This window comes from Penaeus japonicus, unplaced genomic scaffold, assembly GCF_977035675.1.
Source record: "Penaeus japonicus unplaced genomic scaffold, GWHDUDI00000001_assembly GWHDUDI00000029, whole genome shotgun sequence".
NCBI lineage: Eukaryota > Metazoa > Arthropoda > Malacostraca > Decapoda > Penaeidae > Penaeus > Penaeus japonicus.
In genome coordinates this window covers 13,045,906-13,060,905 of record NW_028234431.1, presented here as the reverse complement: position 1 = coordinate 13,060,905, position 15,000 = coordinate 13,045,906, and the positions used below count along the sequence as shown (strand labels likewise).

At 38.2% G+C, this 15,000-nt stretch overlaps 2 protein-coding genes across 2 annotated transcripts in view; one reads left to right on the top strand and one right to left on the bottom strand.

The window, feature by feature from the left end:
• LOC122260498 (protein D2) overlaps window positions 1-6,214 on the top strand; it is a 7,037-nt gene extending 823 nt beyond the window's left edge. The window contains exons 2-5 of the mRNA XM_043027808.2: window positions 772-895; window positions 3,678-3,815; window positions 4,577-4,657; window positions 5,919-6,214. Coding sequence (XP_042883742.2) covers window positions 772-895; window positions 3,678-3,815; window positions 4,577-4,657; window positions 5,919-6,055 — 480 coding nt within the window. The 3' untranslated portion in view covers window positions 6,056-6,214. The remainder of the gene's footprint in view (window positions 1-771; window positions 896-3,677; window positions 3,816-4,576; window positions 4,658-5,918) is intronic.
• Window positions 6,070-14,182, bottom strand: LOC147468382 (uncharacterized). The gene is made up of 6 exons (XM_086554376.1): window positions 13,924-14,182; window positions 12,581-13,114; window positions 8,644-9,486; window positions 8,252-8,408; window positions 7,881-7,932; window positions 6,070-6,105 (listed from the first exon to the last, which is right to left on the bottom strand). Exons 1-6 carry the CDS (start codon window positions 14,180-14,182, stop codon window positions 6,070-6,072), a joined length of 1,881 nt encoding a protein of 626 aa, XP_086410502.1.
• Window positions 14,183-15,000: the final 818 nt, after the last annotated feature.

Sequence of the window (15,000 nt, the reverse complement as noted above, 5' to 3'; positions counted from 1 at the left end):
ACTGTTTGCCATTTCGATATTTTTTGCTATGTCTATTTATTTCTCTATTCATATACCTAATTATATATTTACCTATCTATCTATCTATTTGTCCATCGCCCCATCAATCCATTTATTTGTATGTGGAGCTGGTGATCATCGTCATTCTTCTAATATATATTTTTCATCCACCTTTTTGTATGTCCACGTTTCTGTCTCTAAATCCATCTATCCGTGTGATTGCGACTCTATTTACAGCCTTATTTCATCGTGGAAGCCCTATGAAATCTTATAATATAACTATATCAATCTCTCGACTTGTCTAATTCACATTTATTATTTAGACAAAAGAGATTTAGATAGACATATAAATCCCCCACACTTCAGCCAGCCTCACCATCCATATCTAACTATCTACCTACTGCCGTTCCGTATAGCTTTCAGTCTACCATAACATCTGTATATATAAATGTATAAATGAGACAGAAAAAAACTTAACAGCACAAGAGATGCAACTGACGCATTTCGGTTTAATTTTCTTCAGAATTTGCATAATTCAACAGAGACGAGTCAATTACATTTCTTACGCCGTGAAGTTATTCATTCTCACTTATACCTTTATCTGAACAGGTAGAATAACTAAACGGAAAGGCAACAGATAGATACGTAGAGACAGACCTGAAGAATGGTTAACTAGTTGAAAGGTAGGTGGTACACAAAGACAAAAAGATAGTCAGAAAGATAGGTCATACGTACTACAATGAACTTACTTACCATTTCTACATCGATCAGGTCAAGTACGGTGATGCCGAGGTCAACAATGGCAACGTACTGACGCCCACACAGGTGCTGACCCCGCCCACCCAAGTGATATGGCCAGTGAAGGAAAATGCTCTCTATACACTGTGCATGACAGGTCAGGCTTTCGTTGGTAATTGCATGGATCTTATCATTAAGACTAAAGTTATTATTTCCAGTTTCATTATTTTGATGATTATGATGATGATGATAATGATAACAGTCTTAATTGCGAGATGCAAGTTTCTGTATATCTCTTTTTGTAATGGTATTGATGATAATGTTAATGATTGTGATGATGATGGGAATGATGATAGCTATAATGACAGCAATGATGATTATAACAGTGATAATAAGAGTGATAATGATAATGAGGATAATGATAATAGTAAGAAGAAGAAGAATAGTAATAATAATGATAATAATGATGATGACGATGAAAATAGTAATAATAATAATGATGATAATAATAAGGGTAATAATGGTAACAATGATAAAAAAAAAATTATGATAATGATGATAACTATGATGAAAACAACAACAACAATGATTATAAAGATGAAAATAATGATGATAAAAATAATAATAATGATTATGATAATAACAATAATGATAACGATGATAACAAAAATAAAATTATGATAACGATGATTATAATAAGATTATGATAATAATTATAATGATGATGATAATGATAATGATGACGATGATGATAATGATACAAACATTAATAAGAAATAATCATGACAGTAATGGTGGAAATTGTATTGATAACAATAGCGATAATTATATTGATAATAGTAATGATAATGATATTGATGATGATAATGTTGATAATAATAATGATGATAATATCATTGATAATAACAATGATGATATTGTTACCGATAAAAACAGTGATGAATGTGACGATAAGGATGATATCAGTAATAGTGATAATAATAGTGACAATGATTATAATAATGATGATGATAATAATGATTATAATAATGTTAATGATAATAATAATGATTATAATAATGTTAATGATAATAATAATGACGATGATACAAATGATGATAATAATAATAATGACAATGATACAAATAATGATAATAATAATAAGGCTGAAAATAATAATGATAATGATAATGATTATAATGATAATATAAAAAAATGACCATAGTAATAATAATGATAATGATAGCGGTAATGATAATGACAATAATGAAAATAATAGTAATAATAACAATGATGATAAAGGTAATAGTAATAATAACAATGATATCTTAATGGTAATTATGATCATGATACTATTAATGATAATAACAATAGTAATAAAACAATGATAATAATGATAACAATAATGATAAGGGTAAAGATAATAGTAATGTTAGTAATAGTGATAAGAATAATAATGATGAGGATAATAGCAATAAAGATAAAGATGATAATGATGATAATGATAATGACAATAATGATAATATTGATGATAATGATGGTAATAATAATTATAGTAATAATAATAATAGTGATAGTAATTATAGTAATGATGCTGATGATCATGATGATAATAATGATAATGATAATGATAACAATGATGATAATGATGACAACATAAATAATAATTATGTGCTAGGAAAAATGATGATAATGATGATCATATCGATAGTATAATGATAATAATAGTATTATGAATTGTAGTAATGATAGAAATTATAGTGATGATAATGATATTATTATCATTATCATTAACATTGTTACGAATTGCTATTGTTGTTAATATCATTGGTATTATTATAGTGATTATCTTTATCATTATCATTATCATCTTATCACTGTTGTTATCAACATCATTATCATTATCATTTTCATCATCATCATTATTATTGCCATTCTTATTACTATTATCATTACCATCATTATTATCATCATCTTCATCACCTTTATCATTATTAATGATTAGAATAAAAAAAATCGAACAGAATAATAACAATAACAACACTAATAATACTAATGATGGTGATAGCAGTAACAAAATTGCAAAAATAAAAACAACTATATCATCGTCACTCAGATATTCAAATGAGTACACTATTTTTTTCTCCTTTTTTCGTTCGTTTTTTCTTTTGTTTACTTGCTTTGGGCTGAGAGTGCGTTTATGGGTACGAAACTCTTGTGCGAGAAGTGAATATCATTACGAGAAATGAAGAGAATCTGAAGAACTTGTGCTGTTTAAAGAATTTTTTTTATATATTTTTTCCCGTCTGCTCTAAAGTTCAGACTTCCATTCTTTATTCTAATCGTTTTTTTTTTTTTTTTTTTTTTTTTTTTTTTTTTGGTGGGGGGGTTGCTTTGGTTGTTGAAAGAAATGGTTTGCATTAAGGAATCTGGTTTTCTTTTTTTCATTCTTTTTTTTTTCTTCATATTTTTTTCTCATGATGCTAACCCCTGAAATAATTTCTTAAATCTTTAATTTATTTACGTTATGCTTTATTCATTTGTTTTATATCTTCAAAACTAAACAGAGTTAAACCTGAACGCGTTTCCATTTTCTTATCATCTTTTGCACTGAACTTCGCTGACTCAAAGACCGATCTCACATTTCTTAATTTGAATTTAAAGCCCACACTTTTTTTTTTCATTCGATTTATTTTTCCCCTATGAACCTGAATTCCATTAGTCTTAGCTTGCTTGCTCTCAGCTTCACTGACCCTAAGACCTTATTTTACGTAGGCAAGTTTGACTACGCATTTATTCCACTCTGTTTGGTATTCTCCACATTCCATACTCCATCAGTCATCCCTTGTACCTCACTTTATTGACTCCCAAGACTTACATCAGATCTCGAAACTTGACCACCGCACTCACGCATCTCCCCCGCCCTGCTTGATATTCGTCTTCTTGCCTTGCGCCCCCAGACCCCGACGCCCCGAGCCGCCAAGAGCCCAAGTTCCGGGAGTTCCACCACTGGCTCGTCGTAAACATCCCCGGCAGCGACATCGCCAAAGGCAAAGTGCTCTCCGACTACGTGGGCTCCGGACCTCCGAGGGACACAGGTGGGTTAGGAATACTTTTTTTCTAAAAGGTTTTTGCAGATGTCGAGATCTGCTTTATTGCTAAGCATTTGTATCATGAATAGGCCCTAAGGTAAAGCATAAAGCTTATGTGAAAGAAATTCGAGAAACACCCAATCATGAAAATATTGCAAGGCAAGGATGCACTTTCACGACAGCGCAACAATTATAATAATTGCATCAACAACAAAATATAAACAGCAGCGGGAACGCAGTAGCATGATAGTTATAGTGACAACGATAATAATTGCGATATACCATCCGGATTTACCAAGGGACTGTTCGCTTCCTGCAAGATATAACAGTGGTAATGTGTGCAAGGATCGGCCCCAGTGCAAAGGCCAGCCTCATTAATCTCATCACACCCTTGGTACTGCGACCATTAACCAATGTCTCAGACAGTCGCCTAGAACGCCATCACTAACAGTCATCAAATAGAAACATTTTAGTAAAGACTCGGGAACTATGTATGTTCTATAATGATATTGTCTTTAAACTCGAAGAGAACCTGAAAATTCCTCGTTTTGTTCATTTATCTTGCGAGAGCTAAATGCAACTTGCAAATTTTCTCTTTGCACATCTAAGCATTATTAAACATATGCTACGTTTGCACACAAGCCTATTAATAAATCCATCTGAATCCACCACCCATGTTCTAAAGATTACCCGCGTTTACCTTCGATATTCTGTGTTTGATAACTAAATATTTGAAACCTCTCTCCTTGGCATTTCTTTCCTTTCAGGTCTGCATCGGTACGTGTTCATTGTCTACGAACAGCCAGGCCCCCTTGAGTGCGATGAACCAATTATCCCGAAGAATTCAGGTAAGTTTCATGCTGTGTTTGTTCGTACAAATGAAATATGAATATAGATTAATGAATACCAATACCCCTCACACACACACACACACACACACACACACACACACACACACACACACACACACACACACACACACACACACACACATATATATATATATATATATATATATATATATATATATATATATATATATATATTCATTTATTTATTTATATATATATATATATATATATATATATATATATATATATATATATATATATATATATATATATATATATATATAATATGCATGCATACGTACATGTATACACACACACACATAGATATGTATATGGGTGTGTATGTGTGCGTGTATATATATATATATATATATATATATATATATATATATATATATATATATATATATATATATATTATATATATGTGTATGTGTGTATGTATGTATACATGTATACACACACACACACACACACACACACATACATATATAGATATATATATATATATATATATATATATATATATATATATATATGTCTATATATATGTATGTATGCATGTATGTGTGTGTGTGAAAATCATCACTGCACTTGCATTAATCGGATTCAGTTCAGTTTAGTTAAGTGATGATGGGATTTTAAAATCAAATGCGCACGAAACTCGGCTTAGCATACGACAATCAGATCATAGTAAACGTTGCCATATAACGCTTTATTTCTCCTGTTATTTACAGCCTCTTTATCTTTATTCTGCTATAAGGATGATGTCCCATATGAAAATACTCTAATGTTGTTCCAAATCTTGCATTAAAAAAAAAATCATAATGAAAAAAATTGCAATTGGCTTGGTTGCTTCCACTTACTGCCTCGACTCAGCCATCTCGCTTAGTTTCCTTGCATATTTTGAACTAGCTTAACGCTTAAAATAATCCCAAAGGGAAAATACTGCTTAAGCAGGATTTTCTGCTCAAAATCATATATTCTTTCACCCTTGCAAAAATATCCGCATTAACGCGTGGGGAACTCTGTGCAGATATCAGTTTATATAGCTCTCAGATTTGTCTTATCTCGATTTGATACAATGTGGCATTATCTTTTTTGGTACTCTAAAAGTTTCATTAGCTTAGCTATATCAACTTTCCCATTCTGATCAGACAGACCCGACCGCTCTTATTAAGGCATGGTTGTCAGATGTGACGCCATGAGCGATTAAAAAATGACAGCCACAGCCCTCTATCTCCCTTCCTTCCCGCAGCCGAGCATCGCCGCAGCTTCAGCATCCGCAAGTTCGCCGCCAAGTACAACCTGCGACTCGTGGCGGGCAACTTGTACCAGGCGGAGTACGACCCGAGTTCCGATCTGGTTCACAAGCAGCTGGGGATCCGCAAGTGAAGGTCTGATCAGACTCAATCCTCGTCTGCAGCAAAGTTGTAAGAGAGCATCTGTGATGTAAAAAACAATTGCTTACTTATATTTCCCTTATAAAAACTGTTTACTTTGAAATTAGTGGGAATGTCAATAGACAAAGAATGGTAATAAAACGTATACTAGAAACGCACATTTTATTGGCAGGAGCAAAATCCAATTACATATTTTCGAAAGGCAGCAAATCATTCGTTGCTCCGTGGAATCAGTTTATCTGTAGGTTTATTTATTGGAAAATAAGTCTTTGGTGTTGGTGGATCAAAACAGAAGTAGATACTTGCAATATCGGTTTCGGACCGAATTGTGTAAATATACGTATATGCTATACATACATACAAAAAAACCACAGTTATATTGAGAGATATGCATTGTGTTTACAAATAAACAGACAGACCTATTGATAAACAAAAGTACACCGATTTGGAAAAGCTACAAATAAGCAAGTACTAATATAACAAAAACACGTTCAATAACTGAAAAAAATATTATAGCGGTCTGTTCAGTTGCACAATTCACACGGACGACAAGCATTAATTTCACCAACATTTTTATGAAGAATCTCGGTATAATTAATTTAAGTAATTACTCCAATTTAAGTAATTATAATCTCCAGAAAATATCAGACAATATGCTTCTCTAAAGTGAGATAATGCCCAAAATATATAGTTCCCCAAAGTGTAGCCAATTAAATCTATGTCTGAGAATTTGCAGACTCGCCATTAATTACAATGCCTGTAATATTTTCGCTCTCTGCCAAACTAACATTATGAATTCTATATGATGATAACATAAAGGCAAAGTCAGCCTGGAAGATATGAAAATAGGGAAAGAAACGGGGAGGGAGGGAGAGAGAGAGAGAGAGAGAGAGAGAGAGAGAGAGAGAGAGAGAGAGAGAGAGAGAGAGAGAGAGAGAGAGAGAGAGAGAGAGAGAGAGAGAGAGAGAGAGGAAGGAGGGAGAGTAAGAGGAAGGAGGGAGAGTAAGAGGAAGGAGGGAGAGTAAGAGGAAGGAGGGAGAGTAAGAGGAAGGAGGGAGAGTAAGAGGAAGGAGGGAGAATAAGAGAAAGGGAGGGAGGTAGGGTGGAAGAGTGGGAGGGAGGTAGGGAGGAAGAGTGGGAGGGAGAGGGGAGGGGAGGGGAGGGGAGGGGAGGGGAGGGGAGGGGAGGGGGATGGGGATGGGGGAGAGAGAGAGGGAGAGAGGGAGAGTGGGAGTGTGGGTGGGTAGGAGGGAGAGAGAGTGGGAAGGGGAGAGAGTGGGCGGGAGGGAGGGGGAGTGGGTGGGAGCCTGGGTGCGTGAGTGCGTATGCGTATGCGTGCGTGCGTGCGTGCACCTTTTTTCGCGACGATTTTGAAGAGGATCGAACAAAACATTAAAAGAAAAACAAAAAGTAACACAGGGCGGTATGAATAATGCATGTGTTATGCATCACAGCGTAAAGATGTAAATCATTTATGTAAATCATAACCTAACTAAAACATGCACCTTTTTCATCTGGATAGAACAATGAGAAAATCTACAATAATAATAAACTTGTCTTCAATGGTTATGCAAAAATGTGCATAAGCGTCTGCATTGAGAACAAAAGACATTTATTCAATGAGTGTTACTGAATTTCAAAATTGAACAACTGTAAAAAGAATACAAATTATGAACACATTTGGTGGTTAAATTTCATTAAAAGAACTGAAACTAAAATAAGCTTGTTAACATTAATTATTAAAAATCACATTTTGCAGATACTATCAATCATATCATCAGGTTGCAGAAACAACACTTCCCAACAAGTCCACAAACGAAAAGAGGACATATTTGTTTTAACATCTTTGAATCCCTGATAAACCATATGCTATAGGGACCATCGTGAAAAAGGGCCTTTAAATTATTCCATTTGACCAATCCTCGACCCCGCCTTCGTTTCCTCATCTCCCTATTACTATTTCTACTTACAAACATTGTTTGTGTCTTTGCCTTTCAGGTGCTTAGATGCTTCGTATTTCCACATACCCTAATAATCCAATTTTCAAATTCTTATCGTGTTCTTGCTCCTGGAGTTCTTTGATTTACTATTTTCTTTCTTTTATTTTCTATTTTTCTTCTATTTTTCTTCTATGGTTCTTCACATCCTTTGTAGCCAAACATCGATGTTTCACATTCTTTCACAGTACAGTTTTCTGGTACATCTCTCGCTCCGGCTGCTCTCTCGCTCCGTGTTCCTCGACCCGTCACGCTTCTTGCTCGCGTACACTACCGAATTATCCCTCGGTCCATTCCAGCTCATTGGCCACGTTTCGTGCGAGGGTCTCCCGTTCTCGAGGCTCATTGCTGGGGAGATGAAATTGTTGCTTGTAATGAACCAGTATACACTTGTAATTAATCATTTTCATTTAAAAAAATCTTCAAAAATCATAAAATACTTAAACTAAATGTTTCAGGGTGTATTTTGAGCTAATGAGAATCCTAGGCATGTATTTCAGCGAAAGAAAACGAACAAGATGATATTGAAAAGAAATGCAAACCCGAATATCTCTACTCATAGATAAATACAAAAAATTCTTACATCTTTTGTCACGTTGATGTACCGCTTTGTTAGCATCATTCGCCGTACCACTCGAAGTCGTGATTGCGTTGAATACGTCATTCAGAATTCTACAGACATTTCTATTACTATCACCATGCAGCTGGGGATCAGCGAGCCCAGAGAGAGCCTCATTAAAGTCCCTCATCATGTGCTTCCAATAGCGCGGGGAGGAGGTGGAGATCGGAACTTTGAGATTTGCGTTTTCCTTTCTCAGCTTCCTGTTAACTTTTTTCAGGGCACGGGAGCTTCCTCCTTCCAGTCTCCCTTCCTTTTCTTCCCTCTCCGTTCCTTCAATTCTTCTTTCTTCGTTCTTTCGGCTATTTTCAATTCGTCCCATCTCTCCTTCTTCCCTTTCTTTCCTGCCTTTTAGTTTTCTCTCTGTTTTCTCCTCCTTTTGATTCTTCCTTACCTCTCTTCTCTTTCTTTCATCTCCTTTATCCAACGCCGCTTCCACAATGGGGCACAACACAACGAACACCTCTCGACAAGGAAACGACTCTCTCCCCAGACGTTCGAGCTCAGACTTAAACAGCACCAAATCCCGGACGACCCTCTCCCTGTCCTTGCACGATTTCGCCGAGAGGGCCCAGTCGTAGCTCCCAGCCGAGACGACTACACACATCCTCTTCTCACGCAATGCTTCCAGCCTAAAGATCTTCTCCAGCAGGACTAGAGATGAATTGCGGATCTGAGGAACTGTAGCCAGCGTGGTCATGGCCTGGACGACCTCTGGAAGACTGTGTCCTTGGTCAATCAGGTCCTCCCAAGCTCCAGGGAGTTTCGAGAGCCGGTCGTCACTCACCACCAGGCGGAAAGCGCCATCTGCTTGCGTGGGAAAGAGAGCGAGACGGGTAGGGGCTGTAGAAAGATTCAATAATAACTATGGAAAAGTATAAAAAAAAAGTATGGATGAAAACTGTAGTAAAATAGATGCAAAGAAATCAACAATACATTGCAATAAATCAATGACAGTAGAATCTTAGAATAAATCAAACCCGTCTGTTTTAATTAAGTTTTCGTGACATATTAGGTAAACATGTGACATGACGGATTTTGTTTCATCTATGCGAAGTAAGAAAAACGAACACACGCGAGAAAGCAAAGAGACACGAACGGCGATGGGGTGCGTTGAAGGAAACTTGGGACAGACACGAAAGAAAAGAGAAACTCAAAACAACCAAAAAGTTTTCATAATCAACAAAAGTTTGTGTCAGTATTTTGGCGTCATATTTTGTGTGTGGTTTCTGTGTGTGTCTGATGTGATCCTCAGGTGGAGACTTTCCTCGCCTTTACTCGGCAAACTGGAGCTTAATTAGTAAACAAAACATGGAAACATTCAAACACACACACAGTGTGTGTTTGTGTGTGTGTGTGTGTGTGTGTGTGTGTGTGTGTGTGTGTGTGTGTGTGTGTACACATACATATCTTGTGTGTGTGTGTTTGTGTGTTTGTATGTTTACATTTTGTTTGTATGCACCTATATATTTGCATTGCATATGTGTACGTGTACGTGTACGTGTACGTGTACGTGTACGTGTACGTGTACGAGTACTTGTATGTGTACGTAAGGATAAGGATAAGCCAGATTTGCGGAGCAAGTGCTACGCCGGGCTTGTATGCGCTGAGGCGAGCCCGCCTGTGTCAGCGTGTGCTGACTCGTGAGAGAATGTGCCAACGAGTGTTGACTCGATCTAAGCTTGGTCCTTACCCAACGCAGTGTCCAGCTACGTCAGTAACCGCCAGGTGACAGTGGAAGCTCACGAGCTTGGATGGGGCTCGATATGCCGACCACGGGGATGTGAAGTCGACACATATATACATATATGTATATATGCATGCAATTATGTGTATGTGTACATATATGCATGTATGTATAAATACAAATTTTACCTCCCTGACCCTGACTTGAACTCGGGTCCTCAGAGTGAGAATCCCGGCTCCTAACCATTACACTACACGACCCAACAGAAGGATCATCTCACCAGGTGCCTTACAACCACCATGGAAGATACCTATATACTCTTAGCAGAACAGTGATAGCGAGGTTTTACAGACAATCGGCAGGAATGAATTAGAAATTGAAGTCACAAATCAGATTACCAAGGTTATATTTATGTGAGAAAGATGGTAGAATGCAATATAGAATTACAAATTTTACTTCCCTGACCTTGACTTGAACTCGGGTTCTCAGAATGAGAATCCCGGCTCCTAAGCATTACACTACATATCCCAACAAAAGGATCATCTAACCAGGTGTCTTACAACCACCATGGAAGGTAAAAATTATATTTCTACATAAAATGCGTTACTGCATTCTACCATCTTTCTTACATAGATATAACCTCCGTAACCAGATCTGTGACTTGAATTTCCAATTCATTCCTGCTGAGTGCCCACGGGGATCGTCTGTAAAACTTTGGCATCACTGCTCTGCTAAGAGTATATAAGTAACTTCCATGGTAGTTGTAAAGCACCTGGTGAGATGATCCTTCTGTTGGGTCGTGCAGTGTAATGGTTAGGAGCCGGGATTCTCACTCTGAGGACCCGAGTTCAAGTCAGGGTCAGGCAGGTAAATTTTGTATTTCTATATTAAAATGCGCTACTGCATTCTAACATCTTTCTTACGTATGTATGTGTGCATGTATGTATGAATATTTGTATGTATATATATATACGTGTATACATATATATACATATATGAAAACACACACACACACACACACACACGCACACGCACACGCACACGCACACACGTGTTGCAAAGACGAAATTAAAAGTTCAACAGAATCTACGAAACAACCAGCTGAGACGCTTCGAATCAAATTAAATTCGGCATCGGACGATAAAACCGAGACATCAATTCGAAGCAAGTTCGGACGGGAATATGCACCATAGGAACAAGAACGAACTGAAGTCACAGGAACTGATACAGGAAAAGCCCCTTTAATAAATAAGTCATCCGTAAATCAGCTGTTGTGGGTCAAACTTATGTAATTTCTCAATCAAAAAAGGATTCTAACGGGTTTCTTTCTGAAAATTATGATATACAAATTATTCCTAAGGACATTGATGATTCGGTTGCAGCAGATAAGGACGATTTGATTAGACATGCTCTTCGCACATAGGAAATCCTATTACTCTTGTTACTGAACCCCATGATTATTACACTTGGATTAGTTAATTTCACTTGCTTTCTATTTACTCATTCACTTGAACATATGCTGTTATAAAAAAAAGCCTGTTTAGTATATCAAATCAATAATTTTGTATATTAACCGTTGCCAGTATTCAACCACAATTTGTACAATGGCGTACGATGCAGCACATGCAAGTTCTTGTGATATGCCTGATTTCGATATGGTAATGGCGTCCACGAAAGCACAGACTGCACCAAGAAAAAATCGCATATCATTTTTTCCCTGGACTAAGACAAGAAAAGACAAAGGAGAGGAAAAACAAAGGCCCTCTCCCAGCCTATAATCGTCATGACGCAAACAATGAACCGGCTTTTTAAAGAAATAAAAAGCGTTTGCTTTGATGACATTTACGCAGCAGTTTTATAAGTGTAGACTACTTGAAAAGACACAGAAAAATTAATTTGTTTTTCATCTCATACCTTTGATGAGAACATTAGGAGACTGAAGAGAGATAAAGAGACACTGGAAGTGACAGAAGCAAAGGGAGGGGTAGGGGGAGAGGAAGGGAGGGAGGGAGAGAGGGGGAAAAGGAGAGAGGGAGAGAAGGAGGAAGAGAGAGAGGGAGAGAGGGAGAGAAGGAGGAAGAGAGAGAGGGAGAGAGGTAGGGAGGGAGGGAGGGAGAGGGAGAGAGAGAGGGGGGGGGTTGAGTGAGGGCGGGGGAACGGCAAAAGAGAGGAGGGACAGGGTAAAAGAGGACAATTAGTGCACCGTATTCTCACCTCGCTTGCCTGCCACCTGTCGCACAATAAGGTCCACTTGTGGGCACACACAACCACTTTGTAGCAACTGGTACAGGAATCTGGACAGTGCCCCTTCTTCTCCCACTCCCTCTCCTTCTTCTCTTTCTCCTCCTCCTTTTTTCTCGAACTTCCTTCGTGTCACTACCTCCTTGATATCCAGCTTCCTCTCTTGGGACTTGACATCAACTTTATTCTTACTTTTTGGTGTCCCATTCTTCATACCACAAGCATTCCCTCCGACAGCCCCGGTAGCCTTAGCTGCTGCGTTCATAACCTGAGGCGAGGACATTGGGCTCACTGCCTGGTCCTCTCGTCTGCCAATCGTCATCCCCAAGATGGTGAGCTCTCCTTCCTCATCGCGGACTTGGCTTTGTCTTCGCTTTCTCTTAGCGGAATGGCCTCTTCCAGAAGTTTCCCTCTTGGCTCGGGAAACTTGGCGGTTCTTTGGGATGAGTTTCGACTCTTCTTTGTTTCTCTTTTGGTCTCTCCTTGGGTCCCGATGACCATCAGTAGCTGTCAAAATATAGCGAAAAAAGGTGAGGGAATGAAGCGTAAACGGACATGTGAGAATAATTAATAGTAAAGGAATAAGAAAGGGTGAGATTCTGGGACAGAACAGAAGAATCAGACCGAACGGACGGACGAAAGACAGACAGACAGAGAGGGGGAGAGGGAGAGGGAGAGAGAGAGAGAGAGAGAGAGAGAGAGAGGGAGAGGGAGAGGGAGGAGAGAGAGAGAGGGAGAGAGAGGGAGAGAGGGAGAGGGAGAGGAGAGAGAGGGAGAGGGAGAGGGAAAGAGAGAGAGAGAGGGGGGGGAGAGAGAGAGGGAGAGGAGGGAGAGAGAGAGGGAGAGAGAGAGGGGAGAGGGAGAGGGAGAGAGAGAGGGAGAGAGAGAGAGGGAGGGAGGGGGAGAGAGAGGGAGGGAGGGGGGGGGAGAGGGAGAGAGAGAGAGGGAGGGGGGGGGAGAGGAGGAGAGGGAGGAGAGAGAGAGAGAGAGAGGGAGGGAGGGGGAGAGGGAGAGGGAAGAGAAGGGAAGAGAGAGAGAGAGAGGGAGAGGGAGGGGGAGAGGGGAGAGGGAGGGAGAGGGAGGGAGAGAGGGAGAGAGGGGGAGGGAGAGAGAGAGAGAGAGAGAGAGAGAGAGAGAGAGAGAGAGAGAGAGAGAGAGAGAGAGAGAGAGAGAGAGAGAGAGTTCAGGGACATGGAAGATCAAAAAAAGAAAATGGGAACGATGAGGCAAAAACAAAATCAATCTACATCCATATTCTGGGGGAACGATATGCCTATTTCTGAAGAAAAAAAAAGTGAATATAAGCAAGTACTAACCTTGGGTAGTCTTCATCAACGTTTTCCTGGTCTCAGCGTTGGAAGAACCCGCTGCAGAAGCTTCTTTACGACTCCGTATAGGCGTCACAACCCACTTGTTTAGAACCACCATCCGCTTCTGCCTTAGACGCCTAAACATCTTTTTATACCTTTCTCTGCACATGCACCACTGTGTCCGTACGGCTGTGTATGATGCCGTTACTAATGTGTGCTTCTTGATTCCATGCTTGTACACACAAACGTCTTGTGCTCTCTTCATCTCGGTCTTAAATAAAGGAAATTATCTGAATTTACCTTGTGGAGATGTAACGAAGAAAGAATGGATATTTATGTACATAATTTCGTTCAAGAGCAAACTCGGGTCGTGTTTACGTTTTACTACAGTTGGCATCTTTGTTTAATGTCTATTTAATCACGGGAAAAAGGTTTTTATGGGCAATCAGGGCAGTTTTCGTAAACTTTTCGTCTTACTGGATTATTGCCAACTTATGTGCAACTAACATGCTTTTGTTTGCATTAATAGCAAACCATATATATATATATATATATATATATATATATATATATATATATATATATATATATATATATATATACATATATGTATTTGTGAAAAAACATCCTTTATAAGAGTTTTGCAGTTCATCTCTTGGAGACGGTGAAACTACACTTAAAGTGTAAACAAATAATAAGGTTATGATATCAACTAACCTCTCCGTCGAGATTCCAAATGTAATTGGCTTCTCTTTAGGAAACACAACCTTACCCTTCCAGCAACCTTAGACAACTGATGAGGTTTGAAGGTTTCTACTTCGGTTCGGAGCGCTTGGAACGAGCGGTAATTGCTAAATAGTTCTCAAACGATGATAATGTTATTACAGGTCTAATTAAAATAGCGAAATATCGGATTATAATAGGAGACTTTGATATCTATATTTGAACATTATACCCACGCCTGAAAAGTTGATTTTCTTTCTGTTACAATGAAGACATACATACGTACTGTGATATGTGTGTGTGTGTGTAGATACTAATATGTGTATATATAGATAGATAGATAGATAGATAGATAGATAG